Below are 27,872 nucleotides of genomic sequence, written 5' to 3'. Positions count from 1 at the left end.
AGCCGAAAAGTAGAACATGTTTATCGGTGCGGGTATAATGGACATGTAGTGGGGGGGGATATGGACAGGCTCATAATATACGAAGCGTAGAGGTTTATCGCTCGCGAGAGGAAAAATTTCACTCTCTCTCAGTGTTTGTGCGTCCAGTAACTGAAATAGAACAAAACGAGAAAGCAATATAAAAAAGAGTTCAATATTCTTCCCTTCACTTTCCATCATGCATTAGATGTGATTATGAATGTGACTGTCCATTTCACCCCCCCCCCCAGTGCATTCGGTTTGTGATTTTTTTTTGTGATTTGTGCGGCCAGTGATTTTCGGTTTTTGTTTCTCTATTCCACTTTTGATCAGTATTCATTGTCATAGGATGGTTTAAATATTATATAATAGCATGTAGAAGGGTTTTCCATCAACAGAAATTTGAAGTTCATAATGCAACTATACAAATCAACCACCTGTCCATTATACCCCCATTTTCCGTCTTACCCACGGCTGCCCTACATGGAAATTGACACCCAAAATAAAAAAATAGAAACATATGGGCCTAATATTCTTTGATAAAGAATAAAACTATCGAATTTAAGGTGAAGGTGGAAGCTAGCCACAAATGGCTGCCACAATGGCGCTCATTTCTTTCATCTCCCTCCCTCACCTCTCGCCCGAAAATCAATAATTTTGCGAAACAGTGTGAAGAAAATGATCGTTTTCGCACACTTCCCATCAAGTAATATCAACCAAACTCTAATCGATTACTCACAAGATATTAAATTTTCATCTGCTTTCGCACCGTATAGTGAAGAACGTCGGAAAACTCGAGCAAGTGCTCTGAAAGTTAAATTTTCGTTTTTCAATCTTCTGCAATGGTTTTGTTTGTATTGGTGAAAGCATCGTTATTTTTTCGACACTGATGCCAAACAACATCATCGAAACAGCTATAAAAACCACTCAATAAAATGTTATTCCGGAGTCATAGCGTCCCATGTCATGAAAATCAATAGAATAAAATTGTGTTGATATCAATACAATTATTATTTTTACGTTTAATGGGTCTATAATGTAAGTTTTAGCAACTTTAACATTGGGTAAGAAAATTGTATTGCAGAGCTCGGAACACTGCCACGGCTGCCTATGCTTTCAAAAACAGTAAACGGAAAAGTATTAAATTCAATATAAATGCCTCGGCCAACGAAGAGAAAGGTTAAGGCTTTCCAACGTGAATATGTGAAAACAATACGATCAACGAAGGAAAATATTAAGGAATTATCAACATCGAGTTACTATGCGATAGAACTTGTTAATACCAAAAGTGCCCCAATTCGCATGTTTTATAAATTTGCTCATGTTACGCTCGCGTATAATCAGAATCATATGCAAATGCACCTTCTATATATATTTATATTTGCAATTGTTCATCGGAACATATCGTTCATACATTTTACTTTAGTATTGAATTGTTATTTGTTTTTTTTTTTCAAATGTATTCAAAGACTCGTGTCAATGAAGCGCCACACAGTCTGATAAGTGAATTGATCTATTTACGTGTGCTTTGCTCTTCTCTCACAAACACTATTACCCCATTTTTACACGAGGGTTTACCTATACTACTACAATGGCTAGCTTCCACCTTCACCTTAACGAAAATCTGAGAACCACTATACCAGTTTAGCATGGAATGGCTGTATAATAAGTAAATAAATAAATAAATAAACAACTTCTACGGATTTGGATACTTAAATTCTCCTGCGAGATTTAGATGTAATTTTATATGCACCTGGTACATATAGAAAAACAAATTAAACCGTTCCATATCCATAGAATAAGAATAAGAACAAAGAACAGAAATCGTTTCTCGGAAATTTTGCGATTTATTCGTTTTGATGAAAGAGACAAACGAACCCAACATTCGCGGACTGACAAATTTGCTCTCATATCGAAGGCAGGGCATACAAAATAGCCAAACCTGCTACAAAACAGGTTGGAAATGTTATTGTTTGTAAACAGCTATTTTCGACAAAAGCAAGACGCAGTTCTACTCTATACACTCTGTCCAACTTCTATAAGACCAGGTTATGTTTTGTGTCATTGTAAACAAACAATGCTTCAATTTATATTCTAGTGTGTAGGTATTGGTGACTACCATACACTGCATGATTTTCATATGTGTGTGTGTGCAAGCGCTGAGCGTTAACGAATGTTTTTGTATTTTCAACTTTCAAGTTTCTATAAGACCAGTTACATTTTCCGTTGTTTTAGTTGTTTAGATCAATTAAATCTGGAAAATGCCGAAAGGAGAAGTCCTCACGGAGAGAGAAGAGAAACAAATCGATGGATTTCACCAAGAAAATATTGGTATCAGAGAAATTTCTCGTCGGATTGGACGATCCAATCAAGTAGTGCTCAATTATTTGGCGAATTCTCAAGTATACGGTAAGAAGAAGAGAGCTAAACGTAAATCGAAGCTCTCTGACCAGGAGAGCGCGAAATAGCTAGAACAGGTCTGAACACCTCAAAATCGCATGTGCAAATGAAGCAATATTTCAACTACTTAACTACTCGGTTTTGGTAAAAAAAACCTCACATATAGAGGGTTTAAAAGGTTAAAACACCTCATCTTACAACTTCTCACCTCGGAAGACGTCTGAGTTTTGCCAAAGCTCACATGAACCGACAGTGGGACATGGTATCCAAAAGAATACATTTAGCTATATAAAGAAGTTCTTCAATTCGAAGATCCTCCGACACTCGTCGATTATTACCGGATACGCCTTCAATGATTTCGATTTCGTGGAGCTGTCGGAAGCAGTTGATGTTGGCCTGTCTACCATGAAGGCGCATCCATCCGTTTAACCTGATACATCGAAAGACTAAAAAAGAGAAGGGTAGTATGCACAACCGCATTGCTGACGTTGGACTGCAAAATTATTATATTTAATTCGCTCCTGCTACCGACATTTTCACCTGTACCGTTGATCCATCGTTATATTCGAAAGTGTGTATTTCTGGATTATACAAAACAGCGTCGTTAAAAGCGTCTGCTGTTTTGAAACGGATGTAAACCCTTTTTTCATCGGCATTCCTGTAGCACGTGTCCATATTCGTCCGATCTGCAGTCAGTTTCTTACCAAAACGGCTCATCTCAAACAAAGACGGTCCCGAGGCATCCATTGGGAATTCGAACATTAGTGTGTTTTTCTTTGTTGATTCCATTCTTCAAACTCAATACACAATTGAGAGTTCCGTTTTATTGTTAGTGAACAAAGCCCACTGTTCACACAATGCGCTAATAATCACCAGTGATTCGTTTGTGCGTCCTCTTCTGATGAAATCTACTGGTCAACTGTGTGTTGAGTTAAAGTTTGCGATTTTTTGGTCTGCCTTAGTTTCCCAGATGGCCGTACATTGATTTTTATTGCAACAAAAATCTAAGAATTCCAAATTTTGGGGCAAAAAAGCCCACACAAGTCACATCGAATCGATAAAGCTTATATAAGTTCATCCCAGACACCAACATACCGGATTTTCTCAGCAGACTAGAGAACTGTGCCACGCGTCTCCATTTCCCTGCGTCGCGCAATCATGAATGAAAGCTTCGGTGTGTACTATTATCGCTCGCGTGCCCCACATTCACATATGGTTATTTGCCCCTTACCCAGAATCCCCGCGAATCAAACAGAGAAAGAGCGTTATAAATGCGGAGTGTAAGAGCGACTTCCGAGAAAATAACCACGCGGGCGCACCATTTTCCCCTCCAAATAACCATTTATTTGGTATGGTGCTCGCGTGTGTTTGTGCCTGTGCGGCTGTAAGCACAGAACCGTGAACCGAACCGCGGAGGGCCATCTGGATCGCTGACTGGCTCATTGTTCAGTTGCGAGAGAGGCCCTGCGTCGCGCGAATACCAGAGCCCAACAGCAGTGCCGAGTCCGAAGGGAAGAGGAAGCAATAAAAAAAAATCCAACTCTCGGTCAAGAGCAGCCACACACAAATTTTCCTTCTTCCTAATGGTGGCCTGATGCTGAAGGGTTATCCTCTTCGCTTCTTCGAATCGCTTTTTTCCGTAATTGCCGCCGCCGCCGCCTTCGCCGTTGTTTGTGCTTCGCATTGTGTAATGAAGATGTGCTGAAAGTGAAGACAAAAATAAGGACACCGAAGGAATTGGAAAACCCACCAAAAATAAGGATCATCTAATCTGTGATAGTGCGTCAAGTATTTCGTGCATTGGTCGACAGAGGTACAGCATCGCGATAAGTGTGGTGGGGACACGGGAGAAAAAAAAGTCCTTGAAGTATAAGAGGTTCTTGGCTAGCAAAAGTCAGGGTGAACCGGGATGGATAGCCATTACACGAGTGTGGATTTACAGCAATGACATAATCCGCCAAGTGCACGGCCGCCGTTTTGTTTCCTTTGCCTTGGCGAGAAGGGATAGAACAGAATCGAAGCGAACGGTTGGACTGATAGGATTTGTTAATCGATTTTTCGTTGAGACTTCTGGTGCTGTGCCTATGCGGTGCCCGTGGAATATGTTTTCAAACAAAGGATTATCATTCCAGGAAGTTGGTTGGCGTAGATAACGACAGAAGTGGTAGTAATCCAGCTTCGGGAACAATCCCCGAAAGTGGATTGCGATTGTTTGTGTTGATAAAATGTAAAGACATTTTGCTGTTCATAGTGAAATTTGATGCTAGAGGTGCCGTGCTGCCAGAATTCAGAAGCAATTTTCTAATTGACGTACTTGCCATGAACTGTGTGGTTTTATTTGATGAGTAGGTGAACTTAGGGTATGACGCACCGTGTCGGTAAAACGCTCCACCTTGACAAAACATGGAAAACGCCGTGGTTGACAGATTTTTTCTGTGCTTATAACTTTCATTTTTTATTATAAATACAATTAGATGAATTTTAGAATCGAAAACCTCGTCTAGCTTCACAAAATCGCTATATATATAAATCTCGTGTCACGATGTTCGTGGTTGAACTCCTCCGAAATGGCTCGACCAATTTACATGAAATTATGCACAAAAACCCCGACTGGAGATCACGTGTTTATACGTTCAATGCGTATGCTGTTGAAAACATTGCTGGAGTTATGTTAGGCGACTGCACAGCGATGCGAGAAATTGTGATTCGAACAAGAAACAATATTCGAGAGTTCATCGTTAACACCCACCGTTCAAACGCCGCTCTCCATCTTCTTCTTCAATGGTACTAATGTTCCTAACGTTCACTATCTCATTCTGACTTGCGAACGATGGACAGGTAGAGTGCAAACGACTGTGATTCTAGACAATCAATAGCGGTGTGAGAAAAAATACACTCACTTGCGTGACGCTATCATGAGCAATGCTGACGCAGCCTTTTTTTTATATATCTGTATTATAGTGATTTTCAACTCATTTGGCTGGTTCGTCACTTTTTACTTCCATTTTTTGGAAGAATGTCGGGAGTGAGAATTGAACTCGTGACCTTTAGCGTGAGAGGCATGGATGTTACCACTACGCCAGATCGCCTCCCCTGACGCAGCCTTTGCCAGGCCTAAACGCATGCATGGTCATGATATTACAGCACGTGTGTTCAAACAAAAAAATTAACGATATGTAGAATGAGCTTCACTACAACGTTGTATTCGATTGGATAGCAAAATCGAGGATTACCTCATATGCACAGTTTTAATTTGGGTAGACGACAAAATGCGCCCTGAGGAAATCGATAGTGTAATTTCCCCGAAAATTCCAGATGCGTCTATTGGTCAACTACTCACCCGTATTCTGAAATCCGATCGCGTCAAAATTACCAGAATCGATTGCAATATCGCATTCTGTCACACGCATTAAAACAAAAAAAAAATAAAAGAAACATGGCCCTATTGTGTGTTCTGTGTAACAGAATAACACATTCTCTGCAGGTAGAAAAAAAAACTTGAACGTAAATTGTCTCTGATAATTATTTTATTTTCTGAATAATATTTTGGCTGAAATGCTAGGAGTTTTATAGAAAAATAGTTATGTTAAGGTCATGACTATGTCTTTTAAGTATTTAAATGTCATTTTCATTTTTATTCTATACAACCTTGCATACAATTCATCTCGTTTTCACCATGAAGTGGCGTTCGTGATCAGGCCTAATATTAGAGTCTTGTAGTAATATATAATAAAATGCATGATCACATGCAATTATAGGCGCTTCTGTCGTAAGACTTTTGAAGCATTATAAAACATATTTAAATTTTGCAAGCTTCAATACATTCTAAAATGTATCAGAGCTATCGATTGAGTTTGAATATATAAATGTTTTTTTTTTATATAAAAATGCAGTTTCCGAATTCATATCATAATGGGGCACATCGCTGCAGCATGCAGATAGAAAAAAGTTAGTCACTGTCAATGTTACCAAATCATTCAGATATTTTCTGCAATTGTTTCATGCCTAGATACATAAGCATAATACTCTTTTCACATATCGTTCCTTGTATTATGTAATAAAAACCAGTACAAACAAATGAAAACCAATTCAAGAGGATTTATATTAGGGATTAAAAGAATATCCGGCCTATCCGGCCAATATTTGCTATCCGGCTGGATACGGGATAGATATCGAATACCGAATATTAGGAAAAATCAGTTTTTCTCATTAACATAAAATAAATCACATTTTTCTCGAAATTAAATTAGTATTAACTCATAACATTTTTTCATAAACACTATTACTTTTATTATAAATTTTTCAACCGACCGATTACGTATCGCTTCGTACACCAGTCCAGCTTCAGAGAACAGTTCTTCACTGTGAACACTACTGCAAGGAGCTGAAAGATGAGCTCTAGCAAACCTTGCCAATTGGGGGTACTGCTCAGAGTTTAATGATCACCAACCGTAAGGAAAGTGATTGCGATCAATTCGAAATGTTTTCGCATAACAGTCAATTTTAAAACCTGTCCCAAAAAATCTCGTAAACTTCGCATGTAAGGTTAACTCAGTTTGGTTTTTTTGTTTCGTTAAGTTTGATTTGTGGTGAAGTAAGTGTACCCTGTGGTGAATATTATCTTCCCTGAAGACAGCTTCAAGTTTTTTTTGAAAATAATCTATTTGTGTTCTTTGCTTATTTGAATTCGTAGTACTTACCTTTAATCAACTAGTATTGAAATTATTTCGATATATCCACAAAAGTTTCATCACTGTAATAGTAAATTCATAACAGAGGAAAAAACTGTTCCACTTGCAGAAAACTTATTTCTCTACTAAAGGACATTCATTCTGTACGAAAAATTTAATCATAGTTAATTATTTTTTTGTAAAATATATTTATTACTTCGAAAATGAAATCCTTCATTTGCTTCTCGTCCACATGCAGTTTGTCCCAGCTTCGTATTCGTAAATAAAGAGCCGAATATCCGGGCATCCGGCCTCGAAGCTTGCCAGATATCCGGTATCCGGCCAAACTACTATCCGTTTCACTACTAGTTAATATGGATGGTAGCGATATTAAAAAAATATCTTACATCTTTTCACATGTTATTCAATGTTGCGCCATCAGAACTCTAACATTTACGGAAAAAAAATTAATTCTCCACAATTTATTTAAATAACTTCCATATTGTTCAATCGAATGCTTCTGAATAGAAATAGTGATAATAACACTAGACTTCTTAGCATTTCTTTTTAACAACATTTGTTTTCCTTAACTAAAAACTTAGTTGCAGATAATTTTCATTTTTCTGTATTTTCTTACGTTTTTATACACATCATGACAATGCAACAATGTCATTATAATAGAACTTCGCTACTGTATTTTTCTCAAGTATGGGGATAAAAGGATGATAATTTAAAGGAACTGAATTCCATAATTTGCGGCTAAAATTGATTGTTAATATGCGAAAATTCTAAATTAGTAACTTCCTAAATGACTTCCATTTTTCAAGGAAAAAAAAATTAAAACCATGAACAATTTTTTTTCTTAGTGTATATTTTTTCACATTCAAACATCCATTCTCTACAACTTTTTCTAAGAGACCATTTCGGTACGAATCATAGTTTTTGAGATAGAATTGACCAAAAATTTCTCTTACTGAAACCAAGGAGAAATCGACATTGCAGACATTGCTACTGTGAAGGGTCTTAATGTCAATTCTGAGCGCGATACGTCATTTAGTTACAGCGTAACTCAAAACAAGTTTTTTTTTTGCTCGATGAATTTTGATATGGATAATTCTATTGGTCAAAGATATTGTGTGAAGTTTTGTGTTGCAACCAAAATTTCTTGTACCGAATCGTTAAAAATGTTTCAGATTACATTTGGTGACACAACTATGTCGAAAACAGGTGTGTATGAATAGTACAAGGCATTCAACAACAACCAAGAAGAGATGAACGATTTGCCTCGGCAAGAACGACAACATCAACAAAATAAAAGGAATGGTGGTCATTTGAGTTGGCTCGTGAATTAAATATGTCTTACGAGACCGTTACGAGACCGTCATATTTTAGTTGAATTTTTGGGCATCAGAAAAGTCGCTGCACGACTAGTTTCAAAAGAACAAGCATCAAATTTTCACCAAAAAATTAATCGTAATCAAGTTGTTGAAGACAGACTTGAACAATCAAATTCTGATCCCACGTTCATCCAACGCATAATTACTGGCGACGAAACATGGATGTACGAGCATAATATGCAAACGAGTCAACAATCGTCAGCAACGAGTCAAAACCGAAAAAACACATCAAAGTCAATCAAAAATGAAAGATTACTGTTTTCTGATTGTTTTCCATTCCATTGTCTATTCGTAAGTTCTTCTGGAGGTTAAAAGGTCAATAAAGATTGTTACCTTGGCGTTATGAGGCGTTTGAGAGCGAAAATTTGTCGGAAATGGAGCTTTCACCGTGATAAAAGTTCATCGATCGATCATTGTGAACGTATTTTTGACCAAATATGGTACGAATATGATTGAATAAGTTTCGTACTTTTCAGATATAGCCCCCTGTGATTAGTACCGCTTCGTGGGACCCGTTTTGATAGCATTAAAGACATTAAAATGAACTGAAGGCAATTCCTGAATACACACTTACCTGAATACCACACCACACATACCTGAATGCTATAAAAGTGTTCCGGTGACTGGATTGTTTGTTGGAAAAGTGTATTGCTTCAGATGAGGGCTATATTGAAGGTGATATTACAAATTTAGATGATGAATAAAGCATTTTCTTGAAAAACACAAATTTCCGGTAGAATGTAGGATCGAATAAGGAATGCTTATTCGCCATCATACCTCGTCATCAGGAAAAAACGACTTTTAATAGTTCCTGAAATTTTTATCAAGACACTATTTTTTTAGAGCTTCAACCTTCTAGACTGGTTCCTCTCAGTCCTGAACCTCATGAAATATTCAGTTTTTTGAAGATTTTTTTGTTCCCAATCTATAATGAATTTTATGAGTAGGCGTTTCTAGATGGGGATTCTACTGTAGAGACATAAACTTTGGAGGGTTTTCCGAGCTGAGCTCTAAACAAATAAAAACCAACTAATATTTTTAAAACTTTCAAGCGTGTGAAGTGGGGAGGGTGAAGTAAACTGTGCCCTGGCGTACATGATTTAACATGATTTAAATTACATGATTCTGGTTGTCCAAATAAAAAAAATGGATACATATGATAAATTACGATTTTATGTACATATTACTATATAAACATTAAAAAAAAAAAATTTATACTTTCTTAAGCTACACTTCACTAATCCTACACTTTATAAATCCTAATTGTAACTCCATGGACTGCTGCTGCTCCCCTTTTATATGGTGGATTGGAATGCGCCAGATGGTTTCGAAGAAACGCAAGTGGCGCGTGTTGTCGCTCGCTGGTGATGTTTTGTTTTCGTCTTCCTCGGTACCGGCAGGTATCTCTGGAACCTGATGGCAGATGTTTCGGCTGGCATCGATTCGTTGGTACTGGAAGTTGTCCGGAATTGTATGTTGCGGCTGGTGGTTTGGTGCTAACTGATATAACCGCAAGGTTGATGTAGGACTGCCGTTGGCTTAATAATCATTTGTGTTTCTTCAATTAGCAATAATCGCATGTCGGATGTTTCTCATTGGGTACTATATCGCCGCTCCGCAGAGCTATCTTTTGTGTGTATTGATTAAATTATTGATTAAACTAGTGAACGAATGAAACAATTTACGAATTCATTTGCAAACAAATCCCAGTTTAGGTCAATTCATGCATTATGGTAATAGTTATCTATTTATTTATTTATTTATTTATTTAATTCACAAATACAACAGGCTACACATGCCCTAATGTATGATATATAAAACTAAAACTAAAACTATTTTTCACTAAGCCTACTAAAACTAATACATAAGAAATTTCAAATTATGTAAGAGCAATAACATACAATTTTTTGAGGGACGAACGTGAAAGATGACAGTCAAAACAGGAGCTACAACGGTTAAACAAACGGCACATACTAGTCACAGGTTCATGGTATCCGTAATTTGTTCGTGTTGAGGAGATGTAGAGAAAATGACGAGAACGCAAGTTACGACGATTAACATTAAAGTTGATTAACCGGAGAAGCTCAGGACAGTCGATTCTAGCGGTAATTAAGTCCGAAGTAAATAGGGCCTTGGCAACGTTTCTCCGTGAAACTAATGAGTTAATCCCTTTTAGTTTGCATCGATCCTCGTAGCTAGGAAGATTTATTGGGTCATTCCATGGTAAATTGCGTAGTGCGAATCGGATGAATTTCCGCTGGATCGACTCAATTCGATGAACACTATTCTGGTAGTACGGCGACCACACCACACAAGCATACTCTAGAATCGAGCGAACCAACGAGCAATAGAGAGTCTTGATACAGTGCACGTCCTTGAATCGCTTTGTGACGCGGAAGATAAATCCAAGTGTTCTGGACGCTTTAGCGATGATATAGGATACGTGGTCGCGAAAAGTGAGTTTCGAATCCAGCATAACGCCGAGGTCCTTAATGGTACTGACACGATCCAATTTAACACCATGCAGCTTATATTCGAAGATTATCGACGAACGCTTGCGTGAGAACAATATTACCGAACACTTTGATGGATTCAAAAGCATCCTGTTGTTTGCACACCATTCGGCGAAGATGTTGAGTTGCTGTCTCAGCATCTCCGATGCAGTTTACTGGGAGGAACAATTTGAAGTCATCTGCATACGAGAGTTTGAGACACTTCAAACTGAAATTTATATCGTTGAGATACAGTAAAAACAGGTAAGGACCAAGGTGACTGCCCTGAGGAACACCAGATGTTACCCGAAAAGGAGTGGATATTGTGTCGCCTATTTTCACTGACATAACGCGGTCAGTGAGGTAGGAGTGGAGCCATTTCAAAAGTGGACCGTTGAAACCAAGACGATGAAGCTTGGCTACTGCGATGTCGTGGTTGATAATATCAAACGCAGCAGAAAAATCTGTATATACCGCATCAATTTGTTTCCCGATTCCAAAGAGCGGATAATGTACGATGTATATAGAACGAGATTAGTGACAGTTGATCTTTTGGGCATGAAACCATGTTGTTCTTCTGCGATGTAGTTGTTGCACGCATGCGATATGAAGTCCAGAATTATTATCTCGAATAGCTTGGAGATAGCGCATAGGGAAGCAATTCCTCTGTAGTTTCTGACGTCTTTTTTGCAACCCTTTTTAAATACTGGGAAGACAAATGATTTTTTCCATAGATTCGGAAATCTTCCGCAGAGAATGGAGCGGCGGAATAAGTTACTCAACGGTATCGAGAGGCTGCTAGAACACATCTTCAAGACGACAGACGGGATACTATCGGGTCCGTAATTTGAGGATTTTTTCAATTTTTTACAGGCATCGTGTACAATAGCTGCATTGATCACGGGATAATATCTGACAGATGACAGGCTGGGTACGTTGTTCATAGCTGCAGATACTTGATCGCAAGTAAGTTTTTCGTCGACAAAGACTCCGCTAAATTGTTTCCGGAACAACTCGCAGATACCTTCTCTGGTGGTAGCCACATCATTATCGCGCATCATCGTAGTAGGCAAACCAATCTCTTTCCTCTGGCTGTCAACATAACTCCAGAAACCTCTTGGGTTGACACGCAAATTCATTTGTGTACGATTTTGATAAGCATCATACAACGCATTGTTCAATCGTTTGTAATTTTTGTTCGAAACTGAATACCGGTTTTTCCAATAGTCACAGCGATATTGAGAAAAAATTTTCAGGTTGGATTTTTTAATTGACTTTAGTCGTTTCAAATTACGATTTGTCCACGGTGGAAAGGGCGTTTTACTAGTCATCCTTTTGGGAACGAACTGCTCAATTGCGTAAACCAACACATTTGACATGGATGATGACCCTTTGTCTATGTCATTATCGTTCAAAATTTCATTCCAATCTATGCTTAGAAAGAAACGGTTCATTGACGAAAAGTCGGCCTTGCGATAGTTGTAATGAATTAACTCCGTAGTGTGATCGAAAACAAGCGGCGGACTAATGGATACAGAGATCAGTAGTGGTGGATGATGACGGCATTGTTTCACCAAAGGGGCAGGAGCTTCAATCACTTCCGTCTTGAAAACGATCTCTGTTATCGCAGCAAATATTTATCGACATTTTACCTAATCATCAAACGGTATGCATAAAAGTTCAGTGAGTTTGCAACATGAAGAGATATCTTCCAATGTAGTCTTGAATAATGGAGCAAAAGCGTTGCATTTGTACCTGTTTTGTAGACCGTATTAGCAAAATGAATTACGGAATGTAAAAATGCATGGGGGTATAAAAGTACTGCCGTCTTAAATGTATCTGCAATGCCGATTTTCCTAACTTCTTGGTTTCGGAATCTATTGGGAAAACACATTCCGGAATGCAAAAATGCAAGCGAGAACAAAAGTACCCCCAGCTTGCATCTACTTTTAAATCCCGATTTCTCCAGGCTCTGTGGTTTTGAAGTCTGTGTTAGGGAAACATTTCAATTTGCGGAAACTTAAACGAGTACAAAAGTACCCACTGCTTGCATCTAATATGCAATGCTAATTTCCCTAGGTTCCACGGTTTTGAAGTCTGTGTTAGGGAAACATTCATTCATTCCAGCGATCGTACCTCAATCGTTGCGCAATCATAACTGTGTGGATTTCCGAGCGGCACTCGCTTATATACCGATTGGTCTGATAGCCTGTTTTGAAAGCAATTTTAGGGCTATTGAAACAAGTTTTTGGATTAAAAAGTAACAAGCATATAACGCGTAGACAATTTTATCTTTCGAATGAAGTGTACCAGTACCATTTGGTTCAGTTATTTAGGAGGTATTAACGCTCAAAATCTGGTTGCTTCGGCGTAAAGTTTTCGTTTTCGAAACTTTGAACTTACACCTCAGTATAGAAATGAAAGACTTAGTCCTACGTCAAAAATCCAACGGGTTCTTATTTAGTAAAGACACCCCTGTTGTATGCACCTTGGATAATCAGAAAAATGAATATAACTTGATAAATGAATGAATTTAGGAGAAATGCTTTCATAGGCATATTCTCGAATGTCAAAATGCGAAAATGTGAATTTCTAGACTAGAATACCGTTTTAAGGAGTTTTATTTCTGTTTCACTCAAATAAATGACTGATTCGAGTACATATTGGGAGTTTATTTCGTTTTAAACAGTTTTACATAACAAAGTCGGAGATTTTATTTCACACGGTTTCGCCTTATCTTCCTTCAGTTTTAACCTATCTTCGGCTTAAATCAAGGGAAAGTAGCATGAAATAAGTATTAACTTCGTTGCGACGACAAAGTTTCTCTGGGAATGTTAGCGTCATATAAAACGAAAAACTAGTAACACTTGACTTGATTTGTACATGTCTAAGAAAGTCTCTACCCCACAAAAAATAAGGTTCTCTTCATCCTCAACGAGACCTACTGAAGAACCGTAAAAACTACGCAACACTTCCGCAGCGCAGAACAGACAAAGTCCAAGGAAACGCGGCATCGAAAAAACAGGCTGACACGGAGAAACCGGGGATACTCGAATCAATCGCGGAAAGGTTCTGCGCCTGCCTTTTTGTTATTCCAGCGAATTTCACTGTGATCGCGATTAAAAAATATGATTGTTGGTTTCGCACACGTGTGCGTTTGTGTGGGTGGTAGTGTCAGTAGTGAGTACTGGTGAAGATAAAACCTCCAGAGTGGGGAGTGTATTCCGGCGTGCACATGTGCAGTTTCACCAAAAGCACGTGTTCGTGTTGTGTTTTGTTTACAGATTGCGCTTGACTCGCCGCAGCACGACGCCTGACGCAAAGAATGCTTCCATATGATTTGTGTGCCATCCCCTCAAAACAGTAAATAAACAACAAACCACCCAACCACCCCCCTCGGTCGACCGTGAAGAGAGAAGAAAGTGCTCTGCTCTGATTCTTGTGCTCCGAGACAACTCTATTCACTCTCGCGAACCGAGGCCTTGACACTGTGTGTGAGTGATCCGATTTGTGGGCCATATCTGGGTGTGGGTGTGTGTGAAAGGACGACGAATCGATGACGGGTGAAGCAATGACGTCACGCGTGTCAGCTGTTGGTGGAAATACGATCGCACCCCACCTGCAGCCTCCCAATGCGAACCATCCGGTGCAGGCGCTACGGACCGACGACATCGAGGTGCATGTCATCGAGCAGGCCACCGAGCTGCACTCGAACGAACGAAAGGTAAGGATAGTGCCGTGCGTTTTGGTGGGGTTTTGTGGTTTTGTTTCATGAACGGTGGTTCTATGTAAGGGGAAAGGAGATGAAATGAACACCCTAAGGAATATGCCCTTTTACTGCGTCCACATACCGCTACAATCCCCGTTTCCCGAAGAATATTCTAGCCCAACTAAGTGTTGTTGGAGATATCAAACGATTTTGTAATAAGTAACGAACTACGGATGAACATACTTGCGTAAAATCCGTGTGCAGACCTCTATGTTTACTTTGGTCGCCTTCGGGAATGAATAGCGGGTTAAACTTTTAACGCTAGCAGGATGCTTGGTCAGATACTATGCTCGTCGACCACGTCTTTTGCAGGGAGAGGACTAATATAGCCATCGGTTCTGAAATTTGGTACGAAATCGACGGTAAACATGCTGTCGTCGGTGAACATGTGAGCTTTTTCCGTGCCCGCAACTTCGCCCCTCAATCTTCCTATACGATCTTCGGTACAGTAAGGTCGCTGATCCCGTGTTCCTTCTCCATTTCACATTGAATGCGCAGGATTCGCCCGAATCTTCCTTTTGATGGCAGCGATAACCCTCGGAATCCGCGGATAGCTGTCCTTTCTTTTCTCGGTCTAATGCCCTTTTCAGGGTCCACCAGGGTCCTCCTGGACATTGGGACAAATCACGAATGCGCTGCCACTTTTTTGTCCGAAACGGATGAAAATTCGTACTATATCTCTATTATTTTTCGGTCGAAGTGTCATAGTGACCTTTTCCAATGTCGAGTCCGTCAATCATCGATTTTCTTCCGAAACTTTGAGAAAAACATTCCTCGAATTTTCAGTCAAAACCAAGACACTTGCGGGCAGCCATCTTTTTGTAGCTCGCAAAGAAAACCATAAGTATAGAAATCACCCCAAGCCATTACCATTTTGCGTTCTTAACAGAATAAGAATAGTATCATATAATTATCAGAAATAGAAAATTTGTTCGGTGAGGAACAGTTACGGTTGCATTACTTCATTATGCTCGAGATTCGCGCAGATGTCAGTAGTACATGAAACCAAATTAGACGTAACATTCCAGCACAACACTTATTTTCTTGGTGAGTCAATTTCACCAATTTGTCATGCGTTCACCTTAACATCTGGTGATAAGACCTCTTGTGCATCGTCATATGAAACCCAAGAGGTTTCATACCACCTTCGACAGCACTAACAGTTGAACTGCGGATGTTATGGAAGTTAATGTCCCGTTGCGAAGAAAGTGGACATCGTCAAGTACTTTGAATCCGTCGGATACGCCCGTTCCTATCATATCCTTACACTTCTGGAGAGAAATTAGACCATTAAACGGAAGCCTAGTTCCGGTCGTCGGACGGTGCTACGCGATAGCAAACTGCAACTGATGCTGAAGCAGAAGACGGGGAGAAAGGTGAGTTCGTCGTTCCGAGCTTTTGGCCGGGAGATCGAAGTAACGGGAAAAACAACAGTGTGAAAAAATACATAACGGAGATGAACATCATTATACGGAAACGTTAGTCAAGACCAGCCGTGTCGGAACACCAAAAATGATCCAGAAACAAAGGCTGAACGTCGGAGCCGTCATGGGCGACGAAACGTACTTAACGCTGGATGGTAACGACTGGCAAGGAACCAGCTACTTTATGTCCCCCACCAAGGAGGTAAGTTCCGACGTGAAGTACATCTCCCACACTAAGTTTCCAAAAAAGGTGCCTCTGTGGCCAACCATCAATGAAAAGGGAATGTCAAAGCTACTCTTCTTCCGTTCGGGGCTTGTGGCAAACGGGGAGATTTAAAGCACAAAGAGCCTGCCGGGAGTTGCTTCCTTCATCCAAAAATATCATCCGGACGCCCATTACGCGAAAAAATCGCTGGAGCAAAAGAACCGCTTGAAGATAGATGTTGTTCTGAGATTCGTTAGAGGGGAAATTAGTAATTAACTTGATTTCATAGAAACGTGACCTGTTTTCTGACCTTGCTGCCTTTCTGACGTAAAAATAGTTCTATGTATATGGTCAAATCTCAATGCTTTCATTTGAAAGATGACAAAATTCGGCACATAATGATTCTATAAAATATTCATTTAGTGGAATTATGTACCATTCCAGAAGTAAAAACATGAAAGTTAATGTTTTTAAGAAGTTTTACAATTTTTCTCCCAAATATGCATGTTAAACTTGATTGTTTCTATCAACCACATTGAAGCTCCTAAACCGCTCTACAATTCATTCTTTGACACCACACAATGCTCATCGAATTTGTTAGTGACATTGTTTATTGTTACCATATCAATACGAAAAGTACAGTTGACTCATACCGGACGAGAAAACGGAAATTGTCGCAATAAAGATTGTAATCGAAAAATGCAGCACTTTTTTTGAAAGTGCGATGGATTTGCTAAATTTCGTCATAATCTGTCATGTGGTTATCGATATGGCATCCGAGCAAGAAGTTATGAAAGATGGCGCAAGTGTTACACAGGATTTGATGGATAGTGTTAGGTGCAAGGCGCGGATATTGAGCCTAGGAGAATAGGTTGAATAAACCAACAAAAACATGGCTAATATGTGTTCGTTTATTCCCTTAGAGTTTCAAAAATATCCGACTAAAAATGAATTTTTGGTGATAATTCTTGTCTGTTGCATATTTTTTCAAGTACGATTTTTGTTATGGAAAATTGTGTTTTCTGTGCCAATATTGCCTAAAACATTCGCTGTCACAGGAATGAAATCTTCCGCTGAGTTCTTCTCCTCAATCTTAAATCGAAAGCATAAGTATTATTCAAACAAGCTTTCATATCTCGGCGATATGTATTCGTTTTTGGCGCAGAAACACTCGAACGAATGGGAACAAAATAATTATGAGCAAATAAAAACCTTCCTTCGGATGGTATTCTCAGCGTGTACTTTCATCCGCTGATTCAAAACGTATTGCAATCGCCACCGAGCCGGGGAAGGGATGAATAAACATAAATCAATGTCTGTCGCATTTTCGATCATGCCACGATCCAATTAGTGACATGGCAACGGATATAACATTGTCCCGTTTTATCCCCCGTTCCAGGGTTCCGCAAACAGTGCAGCAAGTGGTGGCAAACAAGGTGCCGCCTGCAGGGCGGCCCTTCTTCCCGTCACGACGCCAGCAGCAGCGACAGCCGGAACGGCTCCAGCGGCAACCAACGGTGGCCGGCCTTCGTTGAAAAATCCCGTCGGTTGGGTTTGTTGTGCGCCCTGCATTTGGTTGCGAGGATCTTCGGCGGTGCACAAGATGGCAATAACAGCCGCCACCCTGCTAGTGACCTCCCTCCTGGTGGCATCACCCATCCTATTTCTCATCTCGGCTGCCCCCTCGCAGCTTCCGAAGGATTGCTACGTCACCGAGGATGACGATTGCTACCCGACGCCGGCTCCGCCACCCGAATGCTCTGATTCCATCTGTCGAGCGGCTGCCATCAGCATCCAGACGCGCATGAATTGGGACGTGGAACCCTGCAAGGAGTTCAAAAACTACAGCTGCTCCCCGCTGGCCAGCAATAGCCTCAGGGCCGTTAAGAGCCCTCAGGAGATAGCCGACATTCAGATGCAGCGTGAGTAAAGTGCCACGCGTTTCCTCCCATGTGGAGACGCATTGTATTTTGTACGAGAAAATAAATTTTGTTTTTTTTTGCAGAGCTTCTCTCTCTTAACACCACATCGGGATTGTTCCGCAAACTCGGCCGGCTGTATGGGAGCTGCCTACGGCAGACATTAAACGACTCCACGATCAAAATGCAACTCGACAAGCTTGGTGGCTATCTGCAAATAGGTTCGGTGGGACCGCAGAGCATATCGCCGCTGATATCGAAAATCAAAAAGATTGGCCCGATGCCAATCATCGGCATCTACTACGATCTGAGCTACGGCCGCAAACCGCAAACACTGCTAATAATTGATGGCCCAACCACCTCGGCTCATATTCTGGAGGTATGAACAACAAAAAAACACAATAAAACGATTGTTTGCTGAAATATTCATACGAAAACATATATTTTTTATCATTCGGTCCCATGCGGCTCATTTCGCGCTCTGTTTAACACGACAAAACAGAAACCGGTCCGATGGCACGGGCCCAAGGCAGCCCCGAATGACGTCACCGACACGGTGCCAGAGCTGCTGGACGAATTAATCAATGTGTTTCTCCCGCCGGGACTCAGCATCGATCAGAGGCAATCGGAGAAAAAAGTTATATTTAACTTTGTTCGTGATTTGAATCAGGTGCGTGTTTTTGTCAGTGAGGAGGGTTGGATCTCAGGGGGGCTGGTGCTATGAATGTTAATGATTACACATTACTCAGTTTGCGCTGATTTTTTTTTCATCTTGCCTTCTGCCGTTACGGACGTTTTCAGATACGGCGGGATTATGTGCAGAAAGATTTTAGCAATAGCTACGTTTTGAATAATGTAGCAGCACTTATCAGCACTCATCCATTTGTAAGTATAGCGTATAAATGTGGCCATTAATTGGTGCGATAACTAAACGAACCGTTCAACCTGTCCATTAACGTGCCACTTTAGCTGCTCTGGCAGGATCTGTTGCCTGCGAATTGGACCGGACCGATAGTGATTCGAAGTCCTGCCTATTTGGAGCATCTGCGGAAACTGATGCTGTCCTATCAGAACCGGGTTATACACAACGCGCTGCTGCTGCTGTTCGCCCTCAACACCCTGCCACCGAAGCGTCCGTCGCCGATAGTTTGTGCCAAGGCTACCAATTGGGCCCTGCCGGAGGTTACGTCCTCGCTGTTCGTTGGTCAGTACAGCGAGGAAGTGATAGCGCATGCGATCCATCGGGTAGGTTCTAAGCAGCCTTGCCATCCAACTTGAGAAGCGATTAATTAGTATGGAAATCAAAATACATTTTCGTGTTTTCATCTAAATTCAGACGGAGGAAATGTTCGAGAACATGAAGCAACACTTGAAACGAGCACCGTCGCTTCGAGGTGCAGCGCTGGTGCGCCTATCGCAGCTCAAAGTCCAGGCCAAGGTTTGGCCGACGTTGTTCAATCGAACTGAAATCGCCTCCATTCTGGATAAGGTGAGTGTGGGGATGATGGCCCACAATAAGGCTGACCAAATAGTTCTGGACTGAAAACGAGCCACGTAAGCAAAAAAAAACAAAAACCCATTTTTTAGAATTTTATTGACTTAATGAAACCTAGAATAAAACCAATTGAACGTTCTTATTCAGCCATTCCATGCCAAACCGAAATAGTGGTTCTCAGACTGCGGTAATTGTTCCCTATGGACCTTATCTCAAAATATTAAACCCAAATTGTTTAGATAAAAGGGGAACATTATTAAACATTATTTTGCGGATCACCCTGATGAAAAAAATAAAACAAAACCGTTTAATATTTTACGATAATGAACAAAACTACCAGTTTTAACGAAAATCTAAGAACAGCTATATCGCTTTGGCCTGAAATGGCTGTATATGTACCTGTTTTTTCTCTACCAGGAAAAAATATTTAGATAGTTATGATTTTTGGAAATTTTCTCATAAATTCTGTCACAATCTAGATAAAAGTTCTATTGGATAATTATTTATGATGTCGATATTGAGTCGTGACTTTTTCGTTGTCCACATATCATGGCAAAATCATTCCAACTGATGCGGTATCTCTAGACGCACATAAAATAAAATAGTTGGACTAAGTAACTTCGGATATTATTTTATAATGCTGTGGAATTTTAGAAATAACTGTTTCGAAGAATGGTTTGATCGCATTAAAATGTTTTTTTTTTAATTTTAGAATTAATTGTCGATAATTGATTGATGATTCATTCTCGCCCTTGCAGAATAATACACTAGCCCTATCGTATGTTGCAATTTGTTTCATGTCAATGAATTGAAAATTTACCTCGAACGCCTTTCCGGTAGCCTTTTTCGCCATTGACATAGACTCGGCTACAGTCGATTTTATCACTGTTGCACCAGTACCATTATTCCACATCTTATAACCTCATCAATATATCTTTGGCACCGTATGGAATCAACAACAATGACAATATTTGCAAGTATCAAATATCATGCTACTTGTTATTAAGTATTGCCTCAGTGGAATCGCACCTGTAGGCATCGTTCGTACAACATAAACAAATCGCCAAACAAGATTATGCCATACCATGCATACAGAGCCATACATTAATGGCTCAAAACTACTAGAAATATAAATACTTCTCATCATTTTGCGCTATTCTCAAAAGAAACGCTTCTGTTAATATTACTGGTCTCGAAAAAAGTTGCATTACTTTCTCATGCTCAAGATAAGCGCAGCTGTCATCCTTAGTCGAGAAAGTTTTGCTACTGGCGAGCGAAACCAAATCGCATACAAAATTCCAGAACGACATTTACTTTCATGGTGACTAAATAAACGAAATAATCCCTTTCTGTTAATGTTCATTATAATCAAGATTAGCGCTTAGCGCAATCCTAGTTGAAGGCAGTTTTTCGATTAGCACGCATACCCAAATAACTTAAAACATTCCAGCATGGCAATCAAGATCCTTGGTATTCTCCAAATAATGTTTTGGCGCACAACCTTAACGCCTGCTTCGCCATAGCGTCAGTTCAATGCATTGATGCAATGTCAAAGGCACCAACGAAGCCTTTATGATGATGGAAAAACAAACAATGTTAACCGCTTGGAAAAATACTGAATATTTCCCTAAGCAGAGATTCATTACTAATACTCTAGCGCAAATATTTCCCTCCCGCTATCTCCTACAAATGGGGTTTCAGCACAGCGAAGATGCACTATTTTTACGTACGGGCTATGAAGCACGTACGTAGGCACACAAATATCCACATATCGATGGTTTCAAACATCTAAATATACATACACTTATCTCCGTTTTGCGCTCTTCTCAACAGAAGATGTTTTCCTGGTGGAAAGAGTTTTGCTACCACCATGCGAAAACAAATCACAGGCAGAATTCATGAACAATTATTTTCTTGGTGAGCCAACGATAGCCTAGCTTGATGATTCCCGAAACAATTGTGTAGCTCAGAACCTTAATGTAATGGCGTCAGTTTGATGCAATGATTGCAATGCCAGAGACATCAGCAAATGAATAACTTGGTTGCGCCCACAGCTCAGTCCGAAACGAAGACATGTGATGGCGCAAAAACAAGGAAGAACAAGCGATGTTCATTGCTTCGTATCTAGAACGATAGAATGAACGTTTGCCTCGGCGGGATCCACTGTTTATACTCTAGGCAAATATTCCCCTTCGTTCTTCTTCTTTTCCTTTGTTCACGGAGACTTTGAATCTTACGATTTCCCCTTCGTTGCTCGTTATTGACAACTATGTTCGGGAAAGCAAACAAATGGACAGAATAAATGTATGGGAGAATGAGATTGCTTCCAATTTTCATCAATTTAAACCATATACAGACTATGGGATAGTAATGTATAGCATATCAAACAAATCTTAGAAAATTTCCGATTTGATTGGTATGCAAGTCGTTAAAATCCGTTTGCAGCAAAAATAGTTATTAACATTAACTTGTTAATGTTAAACTACGCTCTGCTACCAGGGAGTCTTCGTAGCCTAATTGGTTGCGTGTCCGCTACTAAGCGAACGATCATGAGGTCATAACTCAGGGCCCCTCAACTGACCATCTTAGTGTGTTATTCTAGCTACTATGTCCACGCAACAATCATCATGTGTCGGTAATCCCAGTCCCTTACCACTCACATTTTCGGTCTGCTGCATCGGTAATTGGCACTATTAAAAGCATCGGTAATTGGCCAAAAAAGCTTTTCAATATCTATTTCTTTCCTTTAACTTTCCATTTTGATAAAGAACATTAATAAAAACAAAAACCAACACTGCCCAAGCAGTGACTAACTTCAATTCACCCTTCCATTTCCTCCTGACACTAATTTCGTACCCGCGTACACAATCTTATTTTTACGTCCATATAAAGAAAAACGAAAACTTGATTTGTGATGCAAAAAAGTAGTTACACCATTAATGGACGGTTTATTGTCTAACCACCGTGAACTCAAACCAACGAACCTAGACAGTTATTAGGTATGTTAAAAAGCTCCTCGCGTTAGTATTAGTAAATAGCGTGCAAAATAGTGTGCAGTTTGGGCACAACATTGCACGATATTTTATACGTGTGAGTAATTTTTGTCTACGATATAAAACAATCTAGCTTACCTGTAGTATATGCCAAAGAGAGAGAGAGAGAGAGAGAGAGAGAGAGAGAGAGTGGGGGGAGAGAAAGAGAGAGAGAGGGAGAGAAGGAGAAAGAGAGAGTGGAACGAATTCGTTTTGGGGGGAGTCACTTCAAAATGCCATGAAGAAAATTTGACGGGGAAGAATTAAATGAAATTGTCGAGTTGGGGGGAGGGGGGAAGTGACTAAACGCCCGACTGACTGTTTAGTCGTTTTCACGGAGAAACTGCTAAAGAAGCCAAAAGTCATTTACAACTGAAGAGGGATATACTCAGTCAGATAGTCAGCTGACTATCCTCAGTTGAATATGACTTTGCCGAGCCCTAATCACTAGTATTTTTCCATTTTTCGGAAAAACATGCGTTTATAGGTTGGGAGAATCAATGGAGGAATAATCTTGGAATAGTTTTACTTCATTATCCCCGAAGTTCAATCAATTCGGGCTCAATTCACGTCTTTATCGTGTAGGTCTTACTGCTAACAATTTGTGTAATTATGGTCCAGAATGTTATAATATCGAGCATGTTGTTTGGTTATGTTTCTGGTACATTTCTGTCGTCATAGATTTATTTGACCTTAGGTTTATATTTATGTAGATCTGAACAATTGCAAATATAAATATATATAGAAGATGCATTTGGATATGAGGTAAAGTTCTGATTATACGCGAGCGTAACATGAGCAAGTTTATAACACATGCGAATTAGGGCTCTTTTGGTATCAACAAGTTCTTCCGCACAGTAACTCGATGTTGATAATTCCTTAATGTTTTCCTTCGTTGATCGTATTTTTTTCACACATTCACGTTGGAGAGCCTTAACCCTTCTTTTCGTTGACCGAGGCACTTTGATTGAATGTAATACTTTCCCGTTTACTATTTTTGACAGCAAAGGCAGCCGTGGCAGTGTTCCGAGCTCTGCAATACAATTTTTCTAACCAATGTTAAAGTTTCTAAAACTTACATTATAGACCCATTAAACGTAAACGTTGAATGAAGGGGCAGATTTGTATTCATTAGTCGCGTCAGTTAAAATAACCACTGACTGGACTAGTTCCCCAGTCATCCTCGCTAGTCAACGCCAGTCAAGTCATTTTCTAGTCAAGTCACTTTTTGTTAGCGGCGACTCTCGAAGCAGTTCTAGCCGAAGCGAAGCTACTGAGAGTAGAGTCGGTCTTCATTTCTCACCTTCGAAGATTTCGAGCCATTGTCCCGACTGAAGCACAGACTTTTGCACTATGGTTTGAGGCTAACCTTGGGAATAATCGAGTTGAAGACGATTTGACGCTGATAAGGATTCTAATAAAATCCACAGAATTAACGACAATATCATTCGAGTAAAGTTATTGAAAAAAATAATAGTGTAATATTAATGAACATTTTTTATAATTTACTGTATACACAAAATATATTGATAAAAAGACGGACAATCAAAATCTATCGAAAAACGGTACTGTCCCGTGAAAAACAGCACGTTTGGTCAGCTTAATTCTCACTCGTTTACATCTATTTTCGGATGAATAAATCCATCTATAGCTATAGATCTCCCTAATGTAAACCCGCCATTACAGATCGAGATCACATCCGATAACTGGTTCGAAAACGTGCTCAAAATCTACCAACTGAATAATAATCGTTCGTCAGCGAGGAATCTGTCGTCGGAGTCAACTCATACTGCGTAAGACCTATCTAAGTTAAACTAAAAGTACCAGAAATGACGTTTAATCAATGTTTATTTTACAGCTACGCTTACCCCCAGCTGGCGAAGATCTTCTATGATACACTGAGTCATTCGATCGTGGTGCCCCTGTCGGTGATCCTGGTGCCCTACTTCAACCCGGTGCTGCCCCAGTACCTGCACTACGCCACTCTCGGCACGACGCTCGCGAAGGAGATCCTTCGCTCGATCACCAGAGCGTTCGAGAGCAAAGTCATGCAGTGTGTTCCGAACTCGGTCGACATTTTCTCCAACTCCAGCCGGATGGATCTGCTGATCTACTCGGGCGGCATGCAGATCGCCTACCACACGCTGCTCTCGCTGTCCGGCCCAATCAAGGGCATGAACCGGTTGCCGGGGCTCAGCCTGACGCCACCGCAGATTTTCTATCTGATGTCCGCCCAGGAACTGTGCGCCGAGTCCGAGTACAACGGCGTCGACGTCAGTTCGAATGATTTCGATGAAATGTGGGTTGCTGACGGATTCTCCCAGTTTTTGGTGCGTGTCATCAAAATTTAATTTTTGTTGTGTCTTTTTAGATTGACCTGGCTGATTTCACAGGGCGGTAGCGCCTCGGATGTCTTTCAATGCCACTCGAGCACGATGCTGAGTTACCAGAAAAATTGTGACATCTGGTAGATATGGGCCACCAAGGTAGACTAGCGGTGTAGACGCGGCGGCGGCAATACAACATGACCGTTGTCGCGGGATGGGTTAATTATGGGATTCTAGGAATCCCGTAGGTGCTTATAGAGTTGTTTTTTTTAAATCAGTTGTTGATGAGAACATTCATACTTATATAGAAAAGTTTTTAGGCAAGAGATATGAAACGTATTTGATATGAATATTTGAACTGATTTCGATGTTTTAACCATGCAATTCTTTCGTTTTTGATTAGTAGTAAGTTACGAGAAAGATGCGAATGATATAATATGGTGCTAAAGCTTTGCATTGTTGCTTATTAGAGGAAAAACTGTGATGAATAGCTGCTGATAATGTAAATTGTTCGAAGTACCTCTCGAGAAGTCAAAGTTGAAGTTGAAGGTGAGAGCATAATGTTATCTCACAGATAACTGTCTGATTGTTGTTGTTGAAATCCCCACCCTTATATTCGGACTATCGAACGGCTAAATCTGTACTCTCACTTAGAAGCAACAATGGAAAGGTTCAGCACCACGAGGATAAACTGTTCCCTCACAAAACGACGTAAAATTTATTACCACCAATATCGGAAAATTGATACAGGTTCAAATTAGTTTCGAATCATTCATGTGACACTCTCTCCCTCTCTCTCTGCTAGAGGGAAGTCCATCTTTCAGTATTTTACTGCATTTCCGATAGAACTAAAATTTAGCTTGTAGATTGTGTACAGATATTAATGACATCTACAGAATTATTGTGGGGTCAATTATAGGGGATAGTTTCGCAAGCGGTTTTTTCGTTACGCCGCAAATACGTTTTTTGTCTTATAGCGGAGCAAAGTGAACAGCAAGTAGGAAACAAAAATCAATTTCAACTGTGACAATATAGTGTATTAGAAGGGGAACCAAACCAGAAAAATAGTTACTTGTTTAGCAACACTTGAAACCACATAACATGACCATGTTTAGAGAGGATGCCGTGCGGAAGGACGCGCCATGTGTTACCTCTACAAGAGTATTAGCGAAAGGTAGAGGATATATATTTAGTATACTCCCGTTCGTCTGTAATTGTTAACTTTTTGCTGACTGCAGAGAGTAAGGCAAAGTTTATTAGACTGTAAGAATTTCGTCCCAAAAATGAATCAAATTATTCAATGAACCACAACCAAATGGAGAATCTCGTTCTACAAGCGTTTAAAGAAATGTTTTGCACGCTGGGAAGCAACGATTCAATTTCCCCAGGTGCCGTTTATTGCTCTACCCGAATAATCCAATTGTACCACACAGTGGAACACACACACACACACAGGAAGTGTACCATAAGTGTAAGTTAGAGCCCAGCCGGATGGGCAGGCATTATGTAGTCGTAAGCGTAAGCGTATAAAACAAAAATGAAGTGTCCCTTAATTCGAGCGAAACAAAACAAAAAGATACTTAGAATGAGTGAACCGAACAATTTTTGCAGTAGAAAAACTAGGAGTCCAAACACACAATGGGAACCACACAGTGTAGTTGTAGAATATCAGTAGATTGAACCCCCAACTGTCCCTCCAAACCAGAAAATCGCGGAAGCGCGGAACTAGGATTGCAGTAGCATGGAAGCTGTAATACCTGTAGTGATATGGAACATTAATTCGATACAAAACACAGTGATATCAAACAATACCTTTTTAGCCCCGCATCAGGAGGTGAATCATCCGCTAAGGGAATTGACACATGCCTAGGAAAACCCCCGGGGGAGTTGAAGCGAAGTTTTAGTCACGATGAAGAGTAAACCACAAGTAGTGCCAAAATATTCGATGGATATTTTGGTGTGTAAATACCAACAGAAAATTGTAGAGTTTAAACCAAATAATAGTTCCATTTGGCACTATCGATAAGTAGTGTAATGTGAAAAGATGTTTTATAGCAACCAACCGTCGATCGATGTTGCGATCGAGAATTGATTAATAGTTATAAATATCCCAGAAGAGAAATGCGTTCAATCAACGATGTTTTTCAGATATCACTTCCATCTAACTTCATTGTCGACAGTTTTCAATTCTCAAACTGAAAATGCGGTTGATTGTTAACGCTGCCGTCCATTGGTAATGATGAAGTACACACATAAATTTATAAATCTCGGTTGATTGTTAACGCTGCGGTCCATTGGTAATGATGGTTAACCTTATTGTGTTTTCAAGCACACACATAATTTTATAAATCTCGTTCATTTCAGCTAAAAACAATACCATTAATCATTATAGTCAGGTTAACATCACTTCTAAACTGTCGAATGAATGGAATCGATGTAGTACTGTTGTTTCTGGACAGGAGGCTCAGAAGGCATTGACTGCATTCGACCGTTTGACCACGAGACCTAAGATCCCGAATTACCCAGGTAAGGCAAATGTTAATCGACGATTTCATATTGACTCGTTTCTGGACTCTCGCGTAAACTCACGATTTTGCTGACAGGACAATTTCACTACGAATGTATTGTAGTACAAAAAATGTTAAAGTCATAACTGAATTTCGCGGATCGGCGATTATAAGAACTGTTCGTTTTTGGAGAACTTCTTTATTCAAGCAGTGATTA

The 27,872-nt window shown here is 40.0% G+C and overlaps 1 protein-coding gene across 5 annotated transcripts; it reads left to right on the top strand.

Annotated features, from left to right (window-relative positions):
• The first annotated feature begins 3,816 nt into the window (after positions 1 to 3,816).
• Positions 3,817 to 27,264, top strand: LOC129763402 (neprilysin-3). 5 transcript variants are annotated; one of them, XM_055762434.1, is made up of 11 exons: positions 3,817 to 4,197; positions 14,262 to 14,701; positions 17,775 to 18,297; positions 18,381 to 18,673; positions 18,797 to 18,964; positions 19,096 to 19,179; positions 19,264 to 19,539; positions 19,631 to 19,783; positions 24,508 to 24,614; positions 24,680 to 25,120; positions 25,193 to 27,264. In XM_055762434.1, exons 2-11 carry the CDS (start codon positions 14,534 to 14,536, stop codon positions 25,290 to 25,292), a joined length of 2,313 nt encoding a protein of 770 aa, XP_055618409.1. In that variant the 5' UTR covers positions 3,817 to 4,197; positions 14,262 to 14,533; the 3' UTR covers positions 25,293 to 27,264. The 5 variants fall into 5 exon arrangements, with proteins under 5 accessions (XP_055618409.1, XP_055618405.1, XP_055618407.1 ...); XM_055762430.1 differs by having other exon boundaries at positions 3,817 to 4,231; XM_055762432.1 differs by having other exon boundaries at positions 3,817 to 4,231; positions 13,896 to 14,701.
• Positions 27,265 to 27,872: the final 608 nt, after the last annotated feature.

This window comes from Toxorhynchites rutilus, chromosome 1 (genome assembly GCF_029784135.1).
Source record: "Toxorhynchites rutilus septentrionalis strain SRP chromosome 1, ASM2978413v1, whole genome shotgun sequence".
Classification (NCBI taxonomy): Eukaryota; Metazoa; Arthropoda; class Insecta; order Diptera; family Culicidae; genus Toxorhynchites; species Toxorhynchites rutilus.
The sequence above is the reverse complement of the archived record's forward strand: the minus strand, read 5'-3'. Positions and strand labels throughout refer to the sequence as shown.